Below are 20,727 nucleotides of genomic sequence, written 5' to 3'. Positions count from 1 at the left end.
AACTTGATGCCAGCCATTCCTGGCGTGCTAGAATGTGTATTAATAGAGCGACACATCGCGAATCGGGAGGGGGGCCATCAGACCGGGGAGTCCGGACCGGGTCCTGGTAGTAGGCTACTACAGCTGTAGGCCTCCTCCACGGTCGAGTCGCGACAGGTAGTTTACCTGCGCGGCCACGCCCCTCCTGGAGGCGGACAGGTTATGCGCTCCGATCAGGAAATCGCTCTCCTGTCACCCGCCGTCGCGATGTTTTAACCTGAATGGGAAGACGCGAAATCGAAAAACGCGGAATCTGCGCGTAGGAGTAAAGAACACGTATTCGTCCATTTTCGACTTTACTTTTATTCCTGTGGTTCCTGAAGTCGACATGGGTGTCCGCGGCGGGACGAGGCGCGTCGCCGTGACCCTCGGCTGCGTTCTGCTATCGATGCTCTACTTGCCAGGTAGGACGGGTCCGCTTCGTGGTACAACATACAAACATGACGGAGAAGTCTTCTCAGGGGGCTGTGTCCGCAGGTCAGCTGAGATAGTAATGTTTGAAGGAGGTAATCCCGACGCATTATGACAGTGATGATGGGGGCTGACGAGTGTGTGCGGGATCCGTCACTCTGTGCGCAAGGCATGGGTCCCAGGTCTGATCCTTACTATTGTGGTTTGAATGCTCCCATTACAGACCACGCGGTAGGGGTGTCTCATGTTTCAGATAGTTGACCCCTTAATGCGAATTTCACTGTTATCGGTTCACTAATGACTGTTGACCTGACAGTTGAACTTTCAGCAACCAAACCTACAGCCTCGTTAATGATTCAGAGTGTGTGTGTGTGTGTGTGTGTGTGTGTGTGTGTGTGTGTGTGTGTGTGTGTGTGTGTGTGAAGGAGAGCGGTGACACACACAAACAAAGCATAAATAACGTCTCTGTGTCGTGGGTTGAAACAACCTGGCCATTGTACGTTTGGGGAAGCGTCCGATTTGCGTGCGATCACAACACGCCCTACACCACCAAACATGTAGGCTATACACCACCCGACATGTAGGCTATACACCACCCAACATGTAGGCTACACACCACCCAACATGTAGGCCACACACCACCCAACATGTAGGCTGTACACCACCCGACAGGTAGGTTACACACCACCCGACATGTAGGCTGTATACACCACCCAACATGTAGGCTGTAACCTACCAAACCCGCCTTGTCAACAGTTCATGTGTGTTGTTAACACACAGACAGAGCCTGGAACTGGATTCTATGCAATTGAGGATCCAGTATGGCCCTAGGTCGTTTTCATAGGAGTACACTTTCATCGGAGATATGACCTCACCAAAAGAAAAAATGGCTGACTACTTTTAAATGGTTAACTCAAACACCAATGACAAGAGGAGGGACACGCCCTCGATTGCGTCCAAACCAAAGCGAGATTTTAGGAGGTCAATAACTACATGAGTGCTTTTGTCAAGCCATAGTACACAAGGAGGGGTTTGGTTATATATATGTATTCAGTATTGATACCCACACAGGTTTGGGAATCAATATAGAAGGGCACTGACCGTACAGCCACAACTACTACAAAATACCTTACTTATTTGTTCTCTGAACAGGGAACCTTTCGTTGCCTAGGATACCCCCCCCCCCCCCCCCCTTGGATTTAACACAAAGCTAATATCTAAACAGATTTTGTCCCCACGTCTTTAGCTCCACCCACGGTGACAGATACAGTCTCTTGAAACGTTCTGACTACAGAATGTACTCCGTACTCAAAGTGCTTCAGAGGGATGTGCAACGCACTGTTTTCATAAATCACTAATGTTTTAAGATGTAAAATCTCCAGCCCACTACCAGAAAGTCTAAGTGTGACTCAATATTTCATACTCTGTGCTACTTTCTGTCAACTAAGAGAAACCCTTTTAATCAGACTATCGGTGCCATCGGGAATATGACTTTTTTCGCAATGAATGTTTTCTAGCTCTACTGTATGGGATTATGTTTGTGCAACTGTAAGAGTTATGACACACAGATGGGTTAAGACACGCACCGACAACACTAGCTTCTGATTATCGGCCTGTTCTTCTGTCACAGTAGCATATCTGTCGAGCTATCTATCACTATGTCAGTGGCGGTGGCTGGTGGTTTTTAAAGTGAGGGAGGAAGGACTGCGCGCTTGGTTGCCATTGGCCTGCTTGCACTGTTATTGTATGGTGGCAGAAGAATGTGCGACTCATGTTGTTTCAGGGTGTTTTGGTGAACTACAAAATAGTAGGGAGGGATAGTTATGTGAATACATTTGATACAAAGCCACCAGTGGCATCACTTTAATTTGAAAGCTGGTGGGCAGCATGTCTTTGAAATGGACTACAAGGGCAGAAGGAAAGGATGCAAAGCCCATTAGTCAAATCAGGCCTACTCTTGATTTGTAATAGTAAATAAAAAAATCTGGGCCTTTTTTTGCTCTCAATGAATGAAGTTATTGGTTGTAATTTAGCTATGTTAATTTTCAGTTACAATTGTTTTAAGAAAAGACTCAAGACCTAAAGTGATGCCATTTAAAATGCATCATGAATCATTCACCCTTTCCACAATATCAAACAGAACGGTCAGAGTAACAAACTAGCAAAAGAACAAGAACATAATTTCAAACAACCTGATCTATAGGCAATCGGGCATGGTGCCTAGCAAGGAAAGTCGCATAGCAGCACCAACGTGAACTTGACACTTGTCGTGGCGTTAGGTTGCCCTATAAAGATTTTTCACATCAGTGAAACCATGAACAGCCCACGTTGGAGATTTGCCGTTATTAATTAGCATAGGGGGCCAGCGATACAGACGATTGCTAGTAATGCTACCAGTACGCCATGAGTACCTAACAAACCATGTAGCACCCACAACACTGATGTTGCCATTACTTTTGGTGATCTCGATTTTGCGAAGTGTTCTGCCTTTTTCTTTGGTCGCTAACTTAGCACTGTAACAAGACAGATAGATATACATATATTATGTGTATATCTATCTATCTTTATCACTCTATCAATCTATCACTTGTCCTTTTCATTTAAATTAATAAATTGTATCCATCTATACATCTATATATGACAATCTATCCATAAGTTTGTCTATCGTTCTGCCTGTCTGTATTTCCATCTATCACTAGATAAATAGACGGAATCTATTTATTCAAGGGAAGTGGATTTTTTGCCTCTGATCCACGCCTTTGGTATCACTCCGCAAGTAGTCCGGTAACTTATCAACCCCAAATCAAGTCTTTGGCAGACTATATTCAGGGCGAAGCAAGACTCCTCCGCCTCGCGTCGGTGTCTTGTTCACCCTGTCGAGGCTTAGTTTCCCGATGATGACCAGCGGTCTATACATTATCCCTTACATAGCCCCAGGGCCGACGGACTGCGGGGGAAAATGAGGCAGTCGTGGGGGGGCCCAAGGCAGAGGGGGGGCCCATGGCAATTAAAAAAAATAAAATCCGTCAACAATTCAGCGCAGGGGGCTGGTAGGGGGAATTCGGGGGGGGGGGGGGGGGGGCATCAGTACCTCTTGTATACAGGGCCCAGGATTTGGTGCAACGGCCCTGCATAGCCCTATCTAGCCTCACTCTATCAATGCCTTTGCCTCCAGAGTCTCTCCAGATGACGGTGACCCCCGACGCAGGAGCCACGGTCACCGTGCACTCTCAGGGGGACTCGTGCACGCTGTGCACGGGGAACGCCACGGTGCCAGCGGCGTGCGACTCCACAGAGGTTTCCCTGCCCCCCGGGGACAACGTGACCCTCCATTTCTCCTGCTCAGAGACCCTGGGGGCGTCCTACCGGGCCCGGATCCAGCGCGCCATCGGTGGGTCCCCCAGCGCACCACCACGCCCCCCTGGTGGTTCAACACGGCATTACATTTACGTTCAGGGCGGGTAGCCGACGCTTTATCCAAAGCGACTCACAACAAGTACATTTGTCAGAAGAAAGAGAAACAACAATATATCTCCGTCGGTACAGTAAGGATGTTCATAAAAACAAGTGCCAAGCACTACCAATCACTAGGTTAACCCATTCCCAGTATACAACAGAGATAGCTAGGAGAAGATGCTACACAATGTTAAGCAATATTTTTAAGTGCAAGGACGTTCAACATACAATAAGTGCTTACATAAAGTGCCAGGACGTACGGGGAATTGGTTAACCTGGGGATTGTTAGTGCTTGGCACTTTGTTCTATGAACTTCCTCACTGTACAGACGGCGACAAATTGTTGCTACTCTTTCTTCGGACAAATGTACTTCTTTTTGGATAAAAGCGTCTGCTAAATGTAAATGTAACGGAAAAATGCAGATTGAAGATTAGCCTAGTGATGACTGAGTCAACATCTGTTAAAGAGGCCACGCCCCCCCCCCCCCCACAGCGAGAGCCGCGCCCCTCTCAACCTAACCCTTGTGTTCTATTACCCAGCATGCACCAAGGACCGCTGCAGCCCGGCCCAGGGGGTGGCCCAGGCCTCCTTCCTCTCCGCCCTCCCCCGGACCCTCACCTGGGCGCTGGCGGTCCCTGAGGACACCATGGCGGAGCTCAACCTCATCGGGGACGGGCTGAAGGAGGCGGCGGCGGGGGACGCGGCGGCGGCGTCCTGCCCCGACGGCTCCACCTACGTCCTGACCCGGACGACCCCCGACGGCGGGCCCGCGACCCGGACGTACTGCCGCGGCGGCAGCACCACCGCCCTCACGCTGCCGGGGGGCGGGGCCCTGACGCTGGCCCTGGGACCCGGGGTGGAGGCCCCGCCCACGGTGTTCTCGGTGACCGCCAAGCCGCTCAGTACGTCAACCCCTCGACCTGTCGATCAAAGCGCAGAACAGAGGTTCTTAAAGGGCCCCCTTTTAGACCGCCGTGTGTGAGTGTGATCAGCTGTTACAAGCCGTTGGAAAATTGGCCTTTTCTGTGTTTTAGCGACATCACTAGTGGGCGTGTCCACCTAGATGGAGCTTATCTATCCAGCGTCGTTTGCGACAGTCCACTAGGTATGCTAGTAGACTGATCTTTCCAGCGTACATCTACGTGGTCATGCCCCAACAAAAATCTGCCATTTCCTGTAGCTGAGTTACATCACTAGTGGGCGTGTCATCCTAGATGTGTGCTTGATAGATCAGTACACCGGCCTACCCAGTGTACTGTACTGTAGCCAACGTTACTTATCTAGCCCTGATTCATCAAGGTGGACGCGCCCACCTGTGTCACTAGGGCACAGGAAACGGCAGGTTTGTGAATGCTTGTAACGGCTAATCACACCGACACCTGGTGGCGTGATAGCGGCCCTTTAAGTTAGCCTTTCTCCTGTTCGAGTAGTGTGTAGTCTTGTTTTGTTTAGCTGACCTCAAGAGGGCTTCGGGGGGGGGGGGGGGGGGGGGGGGGCTGATATAATGGAGGCCTGTGGATCCTTTTCAGACCGTTACTGTGGCGATGCATAGAAACTAGCCTTGCCGTTGACTAGTAGGAGTTTCCGTATCAGAAAGCCATACATCTCCCTGATATCTCATTTGCATTTACATTCAGGGTGCTTAACGGACGATTTTGTCCAAAGTGCCTTACAATAGGTTCATTTGTCAGAAGAAGGAGTGACAACAATATATCGCTGTCGGTACAGAAATGATGTTCATAGAACCGAGTGCCAAGCACTAACAACAACTAGGTTAACCCATTCCCCGTTTACAACAAAGACAGCTAGGATAAGACGCTACACAACTTATTACCATTTTTTGGTGCATGGACGTACAACATGCAATGAGCGCATACATTAAGTGCCAGGAAGTACAACATACAATAAGCTCATACATTACGTGCCAGGAAGTACAACATACAATGAGTGCATACATTAAGTGCCAGGAAGTACAACATACAATAAGTATGTACATTAAGTGCCTGTCTCCTCCTCTTTGATGATTAATCGGACTAAGGGTGGGACAAAAACTTGGAAACTCCTTCGGGGTACCCCCCTACTGTTGAACGTTAAACCCCCAATCGTTCCGGTACAACAAAGACCGAGTGTTGTAGGACGACCTCCAGTGCCACCCTGATCCTCCTCCGTCTCCCCTTTTACAGAAGGCCCCACCGTCCCGGTCACCCTCGACCCCGGCCTCACCATGGTGATCCGCCGGGCGCCCGGCCGCCCGCAGTGCGGGGTGTGCACCGACAAGGGGGCGAGGTGCAGCCCTACCGACGTGTCGCTGAGCAAGGCGCAGGCGGCGGAGCTGGAGTTCGGCTGCCCCGAGCCACAGGAGGTTTTCAACGTGCGCCTCCAGAGGATGATAGGCAAGGGGACATATTTACATTTACATGTAGGGGCGAAGAGCGAATTACAACGGTTAGCATTAGCGTAGGGGCGACGGCCAGCTAATGCCCGGGCTAATGCCGGGCTAATGCCCGGCTACTTCTGACCATAATGACAGCGGCTTCCCCAGACCAAGCTCAATCTACGATTGAGCTTGGTCTGGGGGAAGCCGCTGTCATTTTCTGCAGCACAAGAGGCGGGATCAACGGGCCTTGTTCAACCGACTCTGTACGCGATTGGCGGCTCGCCTTCGCTTCCCTGTCGTCGTTGTGTTAAACCAGCCAATAGCGCGCCAAGGGGGGAAAAAAAGCCAGCTCGGTGATTGGCTCCCGCAAAAAAAACGTTATCGGAAGCAGAAAGAAATGGATCGCTCTTCTCCGGAACCCTTGTGCAGGGCGAACTCAAATCGCCGGGCAGAATGGGCTGGGGGGGTACCCAGTCTAGGTCAGGGGCGGTGAGGGTGAGGGCGTCTCGCTCAGGGACACCTCGAACACTCACAGCTAGGAGGAGCCGGGGATCGAACCAGCACCGTTCCGGTTACCAGTCAACCCTCTCTACCTCCTTGAGCTCCTCCCCCCCCCCCCCCCCCCCCTCCATAATCTGATTGGCCGTTGCTTAGCAACAATGCGATAGCGATCCTGCCCATGTTTGGTTAACATCACCACACCGTTAATCATCGTGCTTTCCTCCCCCGTCGACAGACTGCACCGAGACTGCCTGCACCCCGCCCTCCGGAGAACTTCTGCCCGGCCTGCTGTCGGACTTCAGGAGGACCTTCTCCTGGGACGTGAGCCTGGCCAGGAGAAGCGTCCTCACTCTGGACTTCCCGGCGCCGGGACTGAAGGAGACGACGGCGGAGGACGGCTGCCAAGACGCACACAAGTACTCTGTTCGTACGAGCGACCGCGGAGGGGAGACCGAGACCACGTACTGCAGCGGGGGGCCGCTGACACAGCTCATGTTCCTGGGAAAGACTTCGCTGGCCCTGGAGGTTCCCCGGGGGGCGGTACCGGACAAGGTGGCGTTCCGGGCCTCGGCGGCTCCCAGACGTGAGTGACCGTTCCCAGACCGGATCCCGCCTCTGGGGGGTGTTGATGGTGGAACAGAGGGCATAGTTTAGTGTGACCCAGGTGGCTTGGTGTTGCTTTGTGTCACTTTTGTCTGTATAATAATGGTCCCCTACACCGATTCAGGGTGGGTTATAAACTAAGAAACTTAAAAACACTTAGAAATAGTACCTAGCATTGTGTAGCATCTTCACCTAGTTATCTCTGTTGTATACGGGGAATGTGTTAACCTAGTGATTGTTACTGCTTGAAACTTGGTTCTATGAATAACCTTACTGTACCAACAGAGATATATTGTTGTTTCTCTTTGTTCTAACAAATGTACTTATTGTCAGTCGCTTTGGATAAAAGCGTCTGCTGAATGCCCTGAATGTGAATGGAACAACAAACATTGTGGTAGTACATTGGCTCTCTAGATCTAAGTGTAACCACTACTTCTGATTGAATGATGTAATGGATAGCGAACGCAGTCTCATTGGCCTCATGATGCTATAGGGCTTCCATTTTTAAACCTGCAGACAGGCTTGAATGCAAATGAAAACGTGTTGTAAACAAACCACATGTTACAACCTGTTGTACTACAATAAGTCGTCAAACCACAAAACAACAGAAACACTGTCTGAACTGACCCGGTTCATTGAGTCCAACAAGACGAAATGTGAAACGCTTCTTAATCAGATCGGTCTCTCGTGTCAAACGGCCTTGACGGATCTGCCCCAGAGAGATCTCCCTGACGCTCTGTTCCTCTTGACCACCTCCCAGCCAGCAGGACCACGCTCGTGACCCCTGACCCCAACACCGACATCATCCTGAAACGTGAGGGCGAGGAGCCCGACTGTGAGGTGTGCGTGGGCCCCAAGTGTGACCCCTCGTACCTTAACCAGAGATACGCTGGGAACTTCTCGGTGGTGTTCGGCTGCCCCGGCCCTCAGGATCTGTACGAGGCGCAGATCATCCAGGAGATCGGTACGAACTTTTTTCGCAATTCGCCTTCCGATGTTTTTTCCATTAAATTTGTATTTCCCCCAAGAAAGAAAAAAATATATATATTACAATAGATTGCGTACCACAGGGGAAATCCAACACCAGGACAGGGTCCAAAAAAAAGACGGTGTAATACTTTGCAGTCGTTATATATATATATATATATATATATATAAATAAAAGGGAATAAGTATAAAAGGGAAAGCCAATAGATTCAAAAGACACGGTAAAAATAGATACTGTATAGGCCACCATCTGTGTGAGGCAGTAAAAGCGACATCCATCTCACTCACAAGCTACAGATTCTCTGAAGGCAATTCAGAGTGTTGTCTTTGTCGTTGTGAACACTCTTCAGTGTTTAGAACAGACGACATTACTTACTAGGACTTAAAACGTCATGAAACCAGAAAAAAAACATCTGCCATCCCCCACAATGCACCTCTTCCTCTCCCATCCCCCCCAGACTGCAATAAGACGGCCTGCCCGGTCCGGGTCCAGTCCACGCTGTTCCCGGACTTCAACCGGACCTTCAACTGGGACATGAAGGTGCTCTCCACCCAGACCATCCTGATGGCGTTCCCCGCGCCCGGGCTGCGTCAGGTCGCCCAGGGGGACACCTGTCTGGACGGCCACACCTTCGTCCTGCTGGCCTACCCGCGGACCGGCGTGGTCCAGATCGGGACCTACTGCCGCGGCGGGCCCCTCACCACCGTCCAGGTCCGCTACAAGGCCCGCATGATGCTGAGCGTCCCCCGTGGCCAGACCCCCGACCCCGGGCCCTTTGAGCTCAGTGTGGGACCGGAGACCGACAGTAAGAGAGCCGGGAGCCGTTAGCCAGACGGCGGTTCAACCCCCTGCTGCTGAACCGCCCGTATCTCGCTTTGATCTTAGAGAAGACGTTTGAAAACCTGCTGGGCCTGTTTGACATAACTCAAATGTGTTCTCGTTCTCGTTCTCTCTCACTCTCGTGTTCTCTCTCGTTCTCACTCTCGTGTTCTCTCTCGTGTTCTCTCTCGTGTTCTCTCTCGTGTTCTCTCTCTCGTTCTCTCTCTCGTTCTCGTTCTCTCTCTCGTTCTCTCTCTCGTTCTCGTTCTCTCTCGTTCTCTCTCGTTCTCGTTCTCGCTCTCTCTCGTTCTCGTTCTCTCTCGTTCTCGTTCTCTCTCGTTCTCGTTCTCTCTCGTTCTCGTTCTCGTTCTCTCTCGTTCTCTCTCTCGTTCTCTCTCTCTCTCGTTCTCGTTCTCTCTCTCTCTCGTTCTCTCTCTCTCTCGTTCTCTCTCTCTCTCGTTCTCTCTCTCGTTCTCGTTCTCTCTCGTTCTCGTTCTCTCTCGTTCTCGTTCTCTCTCGTTCTCGTTCTCTCTCGTTCTCGTTCTCTCTCTCTCTCTCGTTCTCGTTCTCTCTCGTTCTCGTTCTCGTTCTCTCTCGTTCTCGTTCTCGTTCTCTCTCGTTCTCGTTCTCTCTCTCTCGTTCTCTCTCTCGTTCTCTCTCTCGTTCTCTCTCTCTCTCTCTCTCTCTCGTTCTCTCTCTCTCTCGTTCTCTCTCTCTCTCGTTCCGTTCTCTCTCGTTCTCGTTCTCTCTCGTTCTCTCTCGTTCTCGTTCTCTCTCGTTCTCTCTCGTTCTCGTTCTCTCTCGTTCTCGTTCTCTCGTTCTCGTTCTCTCTCGTTCTCGTTCTCTCTCTCTCTCTCGTTCTCGTTCTCTCTCGTTCTCGTTCTCTCTCGTTCTCGTTCTCGTTCTCTCTCGTTCTCGTTCTCTCTCTCTCGTTCTCTCTCTCGTTCTCTCTCTCTCTCTCTCTCGTTCTATCTCTCTCTCGTTCCGTTCTCTCTCGTTCTCGTTCTCTCTCGTTCTCTCTCGTTCTCGTTCTCTCTCGTTCTCTCTCGTTCTCGTTCTCTCTCGTTCTCGTTCTCGTTCTCTCTCGTTCTCGTTCTCGTTCTCTCTCGTTCTCGTTCTCTCTCTCTCTCTCTCGTTCTCTCTCGTTCTCTCTGTGTCTGTCTGACCTCTGACCCCCCCCCCCCCCTCCCCCCAGTGCTGGCCATCCTGACAGCAGAGCTCCCCCGGGGCGTGTCCAACACCTCCTTCTCCTCGGCCCACTACCCGGGGTGGTTCCCCACCGAGGAGCAGATGACCTGGGACGTCCGGGTGCCCGGGATGCACAACTACTCGGTGGTCTTCACGGACCACCGCCTGCCGGAGAAGTGCCTGTCCGGGAAAGTCCGGCTGCGGTACCAGGGCCCCGGCGGGAAGGTGACCCCCCTGGGCCTGGACGCCCCGCAGCCGCGGCACAAGCAGGGGAACTTCAACCTGTCGCTGAGCAACTGCATGCCCAACCAGACGCTGGACGGGCTGAGGCTGGACTTCACCGTGTCGGTGATGAGGAGCGGTCACCCGGGTAACCGCCAGACTCTGTCTCCATACATGTCGCTCGCTTACTTCCTCTCTCGCTCGCGCACGCTCTACATATCTCTCCCTCTCACTTCCTCTCTCTCTCTACATCTCTCCCTCCTTCATTCCATCTCTCTCTCTCTATTTTTAAGTATGCCTCATCATGTAACAGACATCCATTCACGCCTTGCTGCCTCAATTGAGGTGCGACCACGAAGACTCCACACTAAGGCCGCGTTCACATCTAGCGGTTTTTTTAAATCTGCCAGCGCTTGTTTCACATTATATTCCTATGGAGCAGAGCGTTTCTGGAAAAAGTCACGGCCGTTTTTTTAAACTCCTCTCCCAGCGTTTTCCAAGTTCAACTTTCAGGAAGCAAGCGGCCGACGTCAGGCGTCTTTTTGGCAACTGACCAATCGCAAGCGGAACACGGACACAACTCTCAACTGTCAAAACAAGAAACAATGACGGACAAATCACTCGGGGAAAGTGCCGGGGGAGCGCTTAATAGTTTTAATTACGTAAAATGTCGAGATCTACGACATGTCTAATGGGCTCTAGCCTGGACACGTGGTAGCCGAGTAACGTCGGGTCTAGAACGGGTTCGATGCGATAGAAAAAACGCTCTCAGCGCTTTTAAGAAAAAAAATGCCGCCAGCTTTTATTTTTTTTGAAAAAAACGGTCGGCTCAACTTTTCCCTGCTACAAAAAACGCTAGATGTGAACACGGCCTTAAGCTGCTAATCTGGGTGGTCACCTGACCCAACGTGATTCTATGCTGCTCAGGAGAGCTCAGACCATCCACATGTTCCACACTGACATCGCCTCCCCCCCCACCCCCCCCCCCCCCCCCCCCCCCCCCCCCCCCCACCCACACACAGTGTTGTGCACGGTGGACCTGACCAAGCAGACGGACCTGACCCTGCAGATAGAGAAGGTTGGCTCGGACCCCAACTGTGAGCTGAGCCTGGACTCGGTGATGCGGGACGCGGTCCGAGTGGCCCCCGGGACCCAGGGCCGGCTGTCCTTCCTGGACTGCCCCAAGGAGGACCTGCGGCTCACCGCCAGCAGGGTCATCGGTGAGGTCTACAGATGTTCCCGTAAATGATGTTCCTTCCCGATACCGATCCCGATCCTTGAACTTGGGTATAGGACAATACGGAGTACGATTTTGTTTTGGGGATACACATTTAATTAATAATAATTAATTAAATGTTTTTAATTAATTATTCTCAAAACAAAAGTATTTTCTTCTCAAAACAAAAGTATTTTCTTCAAGTATAATTATTTACAATTTCAAACACAAATTATATTGACTAAAAAAGTCATGGACAATATGGACATAATAATTAATAATAAAACTATACTACTAACCCTCTATGGATTTGAGCAGCACTGACCTGTCTCTCTGTCTTTCTGCCCGCACTGACCTGTCTCTCTGTCAGCACTGACCTGTCTCTCTGCCCGCACTGACCTGTCTCTCTGCCCGCACTGACCTGTCTCTGTCAGTACTGACCTGTCTCTCTGTCAGCACTGACCTGTCTCTCTGTCTCTCGGCCCGCACTGACCTGTCTCTCTGTCAGCACTGACCTGTCTCTCTGTCAGTACTGACCTGTCTCTCTGTCAGTACTGATCTGTCTCTCTGTCAGTACTGATCTGTCTCTCTGTCAGTACTGATCTGTCTCTCTGTCAGTACTGACCTGTCTCTTGGCCCGCACTGACCTGTCTCTCTGTCAGCACTGACCTATCACTCTGTCAGCACTGACCTGTCTCTCTGCCGTGCCCCCCTCCCTCCAGACGGTTCGTCCTGCAGGGGCCCCTGCCTCGTGGCCGAGGCCCTGCTCACGGTGCCCCCGGTGGACGCCTGTCTGCCCGTGGCCCTCAGCAGCTTCACCTGGCACCTGCTGGTCCCCGCCAACGCCACCCTGGACCTGCGGTCCCCGGCCCCGGGGGGCCTGCGCCAGTCGCTGCCCGGCCAGGAGTGTGGCGGCGCGGGGGCTCTGAGCCTCGTCGAGGGGGTCTCCGACGGCGGGCGGCCCATCGGGACCTTCTGCCAGCAGGGGGTGCTGGAGAGGATGCAGGTGCACGGCAACGTCTCGGTCACCGTGGCGACGCGGGGCGTGACCAGGGCCCCGGGGCCCGTCCTCAACGTCTCCGTCACCGACGAGATCTCAGGTAGCTGGGGGGGGCTCAGGGGGCCTCTTGAAGAGGCTAGGGTCGTTATCAGAGTCACAGAATCAGTACCATTCAGATTACTATTATTGTTATTAATATTATACAGAATCTCGTCATGACGATTTCATTTGCCAAAGACGTCACATTTGCATTTACATTAAGGGCATTTAGCAGATGCATACAATAAGTGCATTTGTCAGAAGAAAGAGGAACAACAATGAATCTTTGTCAGTACAGTAAGGATATTCATAGAACCAAGTGCCAAGCACTAACAATCACTAGGTTAACCCATTCCCCGTTAACAACAAAGATAGCTATTACAAGACGCCACACAATGCTAAGTACAATCTGTAATAATGTGTTTAAGTGCCAGGACGTACAACATACAATATGTGTAAGAGGGTTGAGGTGGTGTAGGGGGAAGCTATGCAGAGTCCGGGTGAACTCTGTACAAGTGAGTCTTGCTCCTTCTGCGGAAGCTATCACCCGCAGTAACACCTGCCTTCAGCAGGGGGCAGTAGGAACCACCTTACCTTCCTGCGCCTTCACACTCTCGCCACTCGTCCTCCCAGAACACATCATCTACACTGTGCGGCCCCAGTTCCCCGACCCCGCCCTGCTGGCCACGCCCAACTGGCCGGAGGGCATGAGGCCCTCGTCTACGGTGTCCTGGATGGTCCAGGTGCCGCCCCAGTTCCTCGCCCTGGTCCAGTTCCCCAACGTCACCCAGCCCTCCTGCGCCCAGCGCCACACCAGCATCAAGGTGAGAGGGTCGGGGTCCTCTAGCAGTTAAGGTAACCGGCATGTGGCTCAGGAGGTGGAGCGGGTTGACTTGTAACCGGAAGGTTGCCGGTTCGACCCCCGGCTCCTCCTAGCGAGTAACGCAAGTTGATGCTGATGATGATTGACAGGTGCAGCAAATGGGCTCCAAGGAGGAGAAGCTGAGTAGGCGAGAGGATGAGAAGCTTGAGGACACGGTGGTGTCGGAGAGCTTCTACCTCAACATGTCCAACTGTGTGCCGGACAGACACCACTTCTCCGCCCTGTCGAAGGTCTCCCTGCAGCCCAGTAACAGTACGTAGCACGCTACACTGCCGTCTGGCAGTCCGTCTGACACATGAAACAGTAGAACTTAAACCTGCACTATGTACGCTCTCCCATGGGCGGCCTCTAGTGGCTGGAGTTGTAGCTGCAGTTATGGTTTTTATCGTCGTTTAAAGGGGTGATATCATGGCACGTAGATGTATGATGGATAGATCAGCAATATTTTCTACAGTCCACTGGGCAGGCTGGTAGACCCAATCTATCAATCATACATCTAGGTTCGACACGCCCACTTGTGATGTCACTAAGGCACAGGGAAAAGGCATTTCTTCAAACGGCTTGTAATGGATGAGCACACTCACAACTGGAGACATAATATCACCCCTTAAATGCCTGAGAAACCGTCTAGTTCAGATCTTCTTTTAAAGGAGTCAATAGTCAACAGTGCAGAAGTCACACAGCACAGCTTGAGTCAACTTGGGAACAAACACAAAGCATATGAAGCGACAGAGAGAAAGTGACTTGATTGAGGCGGTTACTGACCACGTTGTCTCCCTGCGCCCCCCCAGGTCCGGTGGGCATCATTCTGGGGGTGCTGGGTGCGGTGCTCCTGCTGGTGTTGGTGTTTGTTGCCGTCGGCCTGTTGGTCAGGTGAGTAAGACCCGTCACCGTTCAACACCCACATACAGACGGCCGTTAGTACGGCTGCAACCACCGGCCAAACTAATTTATTATTTTTTTATTTTTTGGGGGTTTGGCCGGGGGAGACGGAGAGAAGGGGTGAGGGAGACAGGGAGAAGGGGAGAGGGAGACGGGGAGAAGGGGAGAGGGAGACGGGGAGAAGGCGGAGAGGGGGGAGTGGGGTCGGGAGAGAGGGGAGATAGAAAAGGAGAATTGCTTCTCAGATTTTACCCTTTAGTTTCCAGGATTGAGGCACAGTGTCTCAATATCATTTGGCATGATGTCATGCACGCCATAACCGTTACGAAAAATGATATAAATTGTGAAACAGTTATGGCCCCCGTTATTGCCCATGAACTTTCACCCTTAACGTGGAAGATATTGGTGCCCTATCATAAGGGTGAGAGGATTCAGGAGTCTAAACAGGTGGTGGATTCTGATACAGTAATAGTAAACTGTAATCGTGGTATGTTCTGCCGTACAATCGAGTCTAGTTTTTTTTTCCGAATCCTCTGACCTCTGTCTCGACCCTGACCTTTCCCCTTTCCGCCGCCCAAACAGGAAGAAGAAGAAGAACGACAAGGAGGCCAGGGAGGCGTCCATCTACATCGGCAAGGGCAACATGTTCCGGCCGGGCGACGCCCACTTTGCCAAGGTGCGGTCGGACAATGCGTCACACGTCTACGACGCCATCGACGAAAACATGGTGTACGGCCATCTGCTACGGGACTCCACCTTGGCCGAGGCCATGCCCGACCGCTACAACGGCATGCAGTTGGACTCCTACCGAACCTTCACCGGCCCCCCAGACGGGGGCTCCGCCGACGCCACCTACGACATGGACGAGGGCGAGCTGGGGGCGTATGACGCAGGCGGCGGCGGCGGCGGCGGCGGCGGCGGCAGCGGCAGCGAGCGCTACCAGACGTTCCTGGACCCGGCGGACTCGTTCCTGCCCCCGCGGCCCCGGACCCCCATCGGACGCGAGGAGAGCCTGGGCTACCAGGACCGGCGCATGGTGGACAACGCACTGTACACCTTCAAGGGCACCAGCACCTTCAACACCATCCGGCTGTCGGGGGCCGACCAGCAGGACGACGACGACTTATAGCGGCGGGGGGGGGCAAGGGATGGACCGTCGCCGCGGCAACCGACCCGGGGGGCCGTCGTCGTGGCGTCCGACCCGAAGGAACGACGACCGATGGACCGCCATCGCGGCGACCCCTACACAAAACCGTCGTCGTGGCAACCCCTCCCCAGATTGACCGTCGACACGGCAACCGACCCGATTGGCCGTCGTCAGCCCAACAGACCAGACCTGTGAGTAGGGAGGCTGGGGAGGGGGGGGGGGGGTTGTGATGGGGGAATAGTGCCTACACTGGGTCATGGAGACCCTGGAGCAGAACTGGCGCATGCCACAAACTGTCCAGTAGAGTGCAACGCTTCGCTGGGTGTTTGACTCTGTGTTCTTGTCTCGTTCAATCTGCTTCTTGTGAATTTTTTTTAACCCCAATATGGACACGAAAAGGCCCCAATGGATGGATTCAACTCGTCTTATTAATTAACGGACACTCAAATGTATTTGGCCTACTTTTAAAGGTCTTTCGTTGTCTGTTCTAGTCTTTTTACGTTTTCCTCCAGTGAATAAAATTCATTGGATTTAGAAATAATTCTGTTAATTGTGCTCCTTGTGGCCAAAGATCTGTAGACAATTAGATTCCGCCCCTGCTACAAACCGTTGACCACAGGAATTTGGGCGCTGAAACCAACTGAAACACGCTCCATAACGGCAGCCATTTAGTTTTCACGGCCAAAGGTCAAAACGGGTCTTGCTTCAGCTCTGTTTATTAAACACAAGGTTAGCAATCAAGCAAAGCAAGAATTCATACAACAGCCTTTTTCAAAATATAAACATTGTCTTGTTTACCACCAACCTATCTTTACCAAAAGATTTTATTTTATTTGTATGCACTGGGACCTCTAGTAAATTTGCCATAAAGATGGGTAAGGCATTAAACATCTTTGAATTGCAGTAATAAAAGACTAGACAATTTTTCAGCAACATTTAATCAATCATTTCTCACCAACTTAACCTGACTGTTAAGATTGATAAGAAACAAATCAACGTTGAAAGATTAACAAATGACAAAGCAACTAGCCAGCAGGCTACCTAGCGTTAGCGCTACGACTCACTCAGACGATGTTGAAAAGTAACCAGCCAGCAGGCTACCTGGCGTTAGCATCACGACACGCACTCAGACGATGTTGAACTGGCACACGGACTGCCGGTCGTCGCGGCAGTCCTCGTCGGACCACCGCCCACCGGGGGCGCTGGAGAGCACGGCGCAGTTGTGCGCCGCGCCGCCGTCCGGCTGCGGGGACCTGGAGTTGGAGACGTCCCAGTTCTTGAACGCGACGCTGGTGCCCGTCTGGTCCACCCAGAGCCCCTCGGTCACCATGTCGTTGACGCCCAGCCAGACCTTGCCGTCGTCACCGGCGTTCTCGCGGATGTAGTCGGCGAGCTGGCGGTTCTCGTCGGTGGTGTTCGGGGAGCCCAGGACGCCGCCCAGCGCGTTGCAGTCGTCGCTGGCGGTGTGGTAGCGCTTCAGGAGCGGCTCGAACAGGAAGCACTTCCTGCCGATCTTCACGCCTCTCAGACACACTGCAGAGGAGAGGAGGGACGTTAATGGGGGCTAGTACTACTGTAGTGTCCCTGTACATCTGCTGCAAAAAAAGGGTTGAATCTGAATTATTTAAAAGTCCCATGACATGCCTCCAGTTGTGAGTGTGATTAGCTACAGGCCATTTCGCACCCACTTAAGACATCACAAGTGGGTGTGTCCATCTAGATGTGTGCTGGATAGATCAGTCTACCAGCCTACCCAGTGGACCTTAGCAAACGTGGCTCATCTATCCGTCACACATCTAGGTGGACACGCCCACTTGTGATCTCATAAGGGGCAGATTTTCAAAAAGGATTAGTTGCTAATCACACTAACACCTGGTGGCTAAATGTCATGGGACCTTTAACGGTCAGTAGCTATAACTATCATTAAATAATTATTTTATAATACACACACACATGTGATTGACAGACGAGATCGATTCCCTGAGCGAATCAGGGAAGAGATGCAGTGATTGGTCTGAAATGAGCCTGGAGGGATCTAGATTGTGCCGTAGAGAGAGAGAGGGGGGCAGTCGTAGACATCCAGAACAGCTATTCTCTCATTTATAGCTTAAAGATTACTATGCTGTTTCTATCAAATTACACTCAAATAAAAGTTCATAAGTCTAGTGCCTTTAACTAATCCCATCTAATTAGTTGTCAGAAATAATTATAGTAACTGGTCAAAATCGGAGTAAGCTTGTTATAATTTATTAAATTCTTGTCATGAAAATTATGTTTGTAAATCGGTCTTTGCAGGCCCACATTATTATATCAAAACTGAGCCCTCTAAAGTACATTTACTTATAATAATGATCTGGTTTCATGGGTTCAATTAAAGAACCGCCTCAGAGGGGGAAGTATGAGTTATATAATTGGGAATAAACACGGAACACAGCAACCTTTGATAATATTGTTTTCCGAACAAAAGGTCAAAACCCCAAGAATAGTGCTCCAGGTGTTGGACAGACCAGACATTACAGAGATGGAACCGTTCTTGATGCATTCTTGTTTTAAACTGAGCCCAGCTGCTCAGATATTTAATATCTTACAGAACAGATCGACTAGCAGATGCTCAAATAGGAGGGAAAAAAACATAGATCCCTTCTGTTGAAATTCCCCTATCGATTATTTTTAAGTTGCCCATATTTTACCAGCAGGTGCGAGCTTGAGAAATCACTACAAGGACAGTTAGGAGTGTCCACCAAGATATATGATGGATAGAACTGTCTACTAGCCTACCCAGTGAGGTAGGCTAGTAGACAGGTAGGCTAGTAGACATGGTGATATCACGCCCACTTGTGATATCACCATGTTAAGGGCAGGGCAGATTTTTCAAACGGGTTGTAGTGGCTAACCACACTCACACCTGGTGGTAAAATAGGGGCCCTTTAAGACATCAACAAGGTTGAATGTTACTTTATCAAATCAGTTTGTTTTGTCTTGTTATTCTGGGTATTCTACCCAGAAACAGTCTGGGTTCATCTTCTGATTGGCCTTAATTGAACACTTTGAGACGGACACTTGGAAGAATAAAATACTTTATCGTATATGTGAATTGTTTTTGAGTAATGAGTTAAAAGTCAGAATTCTGAGATTAAAGTCAGTATTCTAACTTTAATCTCAGAATTCTGACAACTCCAAATAATCCTTTCCTGTACGTTCTCACCCGAAATGCATTTTGTTTATAAAATTCTGTAATATTTTTCTAAAGTCAGGAGGTGAGTGGTCGGAACCTGTCTGCAGGGCCTGCAGTTCCTTCAGCACGTTGAGCTCGATGATGATCTCATTGACACTTTTCTGGAGACGCTCCAGAGCTGAGTCCGAACCGGAGTCTGGAGCCCGCGGGAATCGCATTAGAGAGAAGAGATGTTATTAGTATGACACCGAGAAGACTCCCTGCAGAAGACTGAAATGACTAAAATGATAGGAAACAAAATCATGGATAAAACCTAAAATGGGTAATCGACCAAAAATATCAGTAACACAAGGGGTTTTACAAATGTAAACAGGACAACTGTTTATGTCTTCCAATTGGAGTTTACAAAGAACTCAACTCAAATGTTTGCATGAAAAACAACGTTCACCTCAAACGGTCACCTCATGCGGTCACCTCATGCTCAATGTAGGTACCGAGGATAGCACCTACACAAAAACTTGCATGATGTTATCGTATTACTTTATTTCTCCTGAACTTTTAACTGTGTGCTGACTCAAACAGTAAAGAAATGTAGGCCTAACGTATACAAAACATTGAGTCCATCCTCTCAGATTGACAGGAATCTCTTAAGACATCTGCCATCCACATTTCTTCTTCGAGTGTCTGTGCGTATAAATATTATAGTTATACAAATATTAAATGCATATGATTAAAGATGTATAATATTACTACATATTATTACATGTATAATATAAAAAATGCAAATGTTTGATGCATTGGACCTGATGAAACGAAATCTCCCAGACGTCAGACATGCGTACACTCACCTTTCTTCAGAGGTTTCTTCCTGGCTGGAGACTTCTGCTGTAGGGAGACCCCCGCGAGCAGGAGTACCCCCAGCAGGAGGAGAGCCCGTCTGGACACCATGACGCCAGGAGGAGAGAGTGGTGGACAGCGGGAGAGACGGGAGCTTCGTCCAGACCTCTCCTCTGTCTCCACCTCCCTCCCTCTCTCCCTCCTCACACGACAACAGTGGAAAATAACACACAAGTCCACGTGTGTGTGTGTGTGTGTGTGTGTGTGTGTGTGTGTGTGTGTGTGTGTGTGTGTGTGTGTGTTTCTCAGAGAAACAGGTGCCCATGTGGAGAGGGCGTATACCTGTTCCAGTCTGATGTAATGCCTGGCACCTTCACCTGTTTTTAAAGAGCAGACTCTTTGAAAACATCAGAATGGCTTCCAGGGTACGATGTCTCTCCTGCAGCCCACTGCCTTGTAGAAATATTAATATGATATACATACTAAAACAAACATACACAGGGAACGGGTTAACCTAGTGATGGTTAGTGCTTGGTTCTATGAACATCCTTACTGTACCGAGAGCGATATATTGTTGTTTCTCTTTCTTCTGACAAATGGACTTTAGTCGCTTTGGATAAAAGCGTCTAAACGCCCTGAATGTGAATAGCCCCCCCCCCCTCACTGTTTTCTTAACTTTAGTATGAGAAACTGTTGGGTTTGTTTGGGGGGGGGGGGGGGGGGGAGAAGAGAAGAGAGAGAGAGAGAGAGAGAGAGAGAGAGAGAGAGAGAGAGAGAGAGAGAGAGAGAGAGAGAGAGAGAGAGAGAGAGAGAGAGAGAGAGAGAGAGAGAGAGAGAGAGAGAGAGAGAGAGAGAGAGAGAGAGACCCCCCTGATCCAGTCACATCTGGATCCCACCGGTGTACCGCGGCCATGTGGCGACCGGGCGGCTTGGATGTGACCCCG

The 20,727-nt window shown here is 50.7% G+C and overlaps 2 protein-coding genes across 2 annotated transcripts; one reads left to right on the top strand and one right to left on the bottom strand.

Annotated features, from left to right (window-relative positions):
* Positions 1-169: 169 nt before the first annotated feature.
* Positions 170-16,704, top strand: cdcp1b (CUB domain containing protein 1b). Its single transcript, XM_030347470.1, has 14 exons — positions 170-443; positions 3,626-3,841; positions 4,446-4,808; positions 6,090-6,299; positions 7,020-7,367; positions 8,148-8,351; positions 8,833-9,180; positions 10,390-10,752; positions 11,627-11,824; positions 12,543-12,920; positions 13,493-13,683; positions 13,832-13,994; positions 14,534-14,615; positions 15,207-16,704. Exons 1-14 carry the CDS (start codon positions 368-370, stop codon positions 15,751-15,753), a joined length of 3,687 nt encoding a protein of 1,228 aa, XP_030203330.1. The 5' UTR covers positions 170-367; the 3' UTR covers positions 15,754-16,704.
* clec3bb (C-type lectin domain family 3, member Bb) lies at positions 16,470-20,025 on the bottom strand. The gene is made up of 3 exons (XM_030347471.1): positions 19,795-20,025; positions 19,044-19,142; positions 16,470-17,304 (listed from the first exon to the last, which is right to left on the bottom strand). Exons 1-3 carry the CDS (start codon positions 19,892-19,894, stop codon positions 16,898-16,900), a joined length of 606 nt encoding a protein of 201 aa, XP_030203331.1. The 5' UTR covers positions 19,895-20,025; the 3' UTR covers positions 16,470-16,897.
* Between the last annotated feature and the right edge of the window lie 702 nt (positions 20,026-20,727).

This window comes from Gadus morhua, chromosome 22 (genome assembly GCF_902167405.1).
Source record: "Gadus morhua chromosome 22, gadMor3.0, whole genome shotgun sequence".
NCBI lineage: Eukaryota > Metazoa > Chordata > Actinopteri > Gadiformes > Gadidae > Gadus > Gadus morhua.
Note: the sequence above shows the minus strand (reverse complement) of the source record. Positions and strands in the feature narration are given on the sequence as shown.

Coding starts and splice junctions, on each gene's coding strand:
- cdcp1b (XM_030347470.1), top strand. CDS start 368: ATGGGTGTCCGCGGCGGGACGAGGCGCGTCGCCGTGACCCTCGGCTGC. Junction 13,684..13,831: donor AGCGCCACACCAGCATCAAG/GTGAGAGGGTCG, acceptor GATGATTGACAG/GTGCAGCAAATGGGCTCCAA. Junction 14,616..15,206: donor GCCGTCGGCCTGTTGGTCAG/GTGAGTAAGACC, acceptor CCGCCCAAACAG/GAAGAAGAAGAAGAACGACA.
- clec3bb (XM_030347471.1), bottom strand. CDS start 19,894: ATGGTGTCCAGACGGGCTCTCCTCCTGCTGGGGGTACTCCTGCTCGCG. Junction 19,143..19,794: donor GAAGAAACCTCTGAAGAAAG/GTGAGTGTACGC, acceptor CGCGGGCTCCAG/ACTCCGGTTCGGACTCAGCT. Junction 17,305..19,043: donor ACTGCAGGCCCTGCAGACAG/GTTCCGACCACT, acceptor TCTCCTCTGCAG/TGTGTCTGAGAGGCGTGAAG.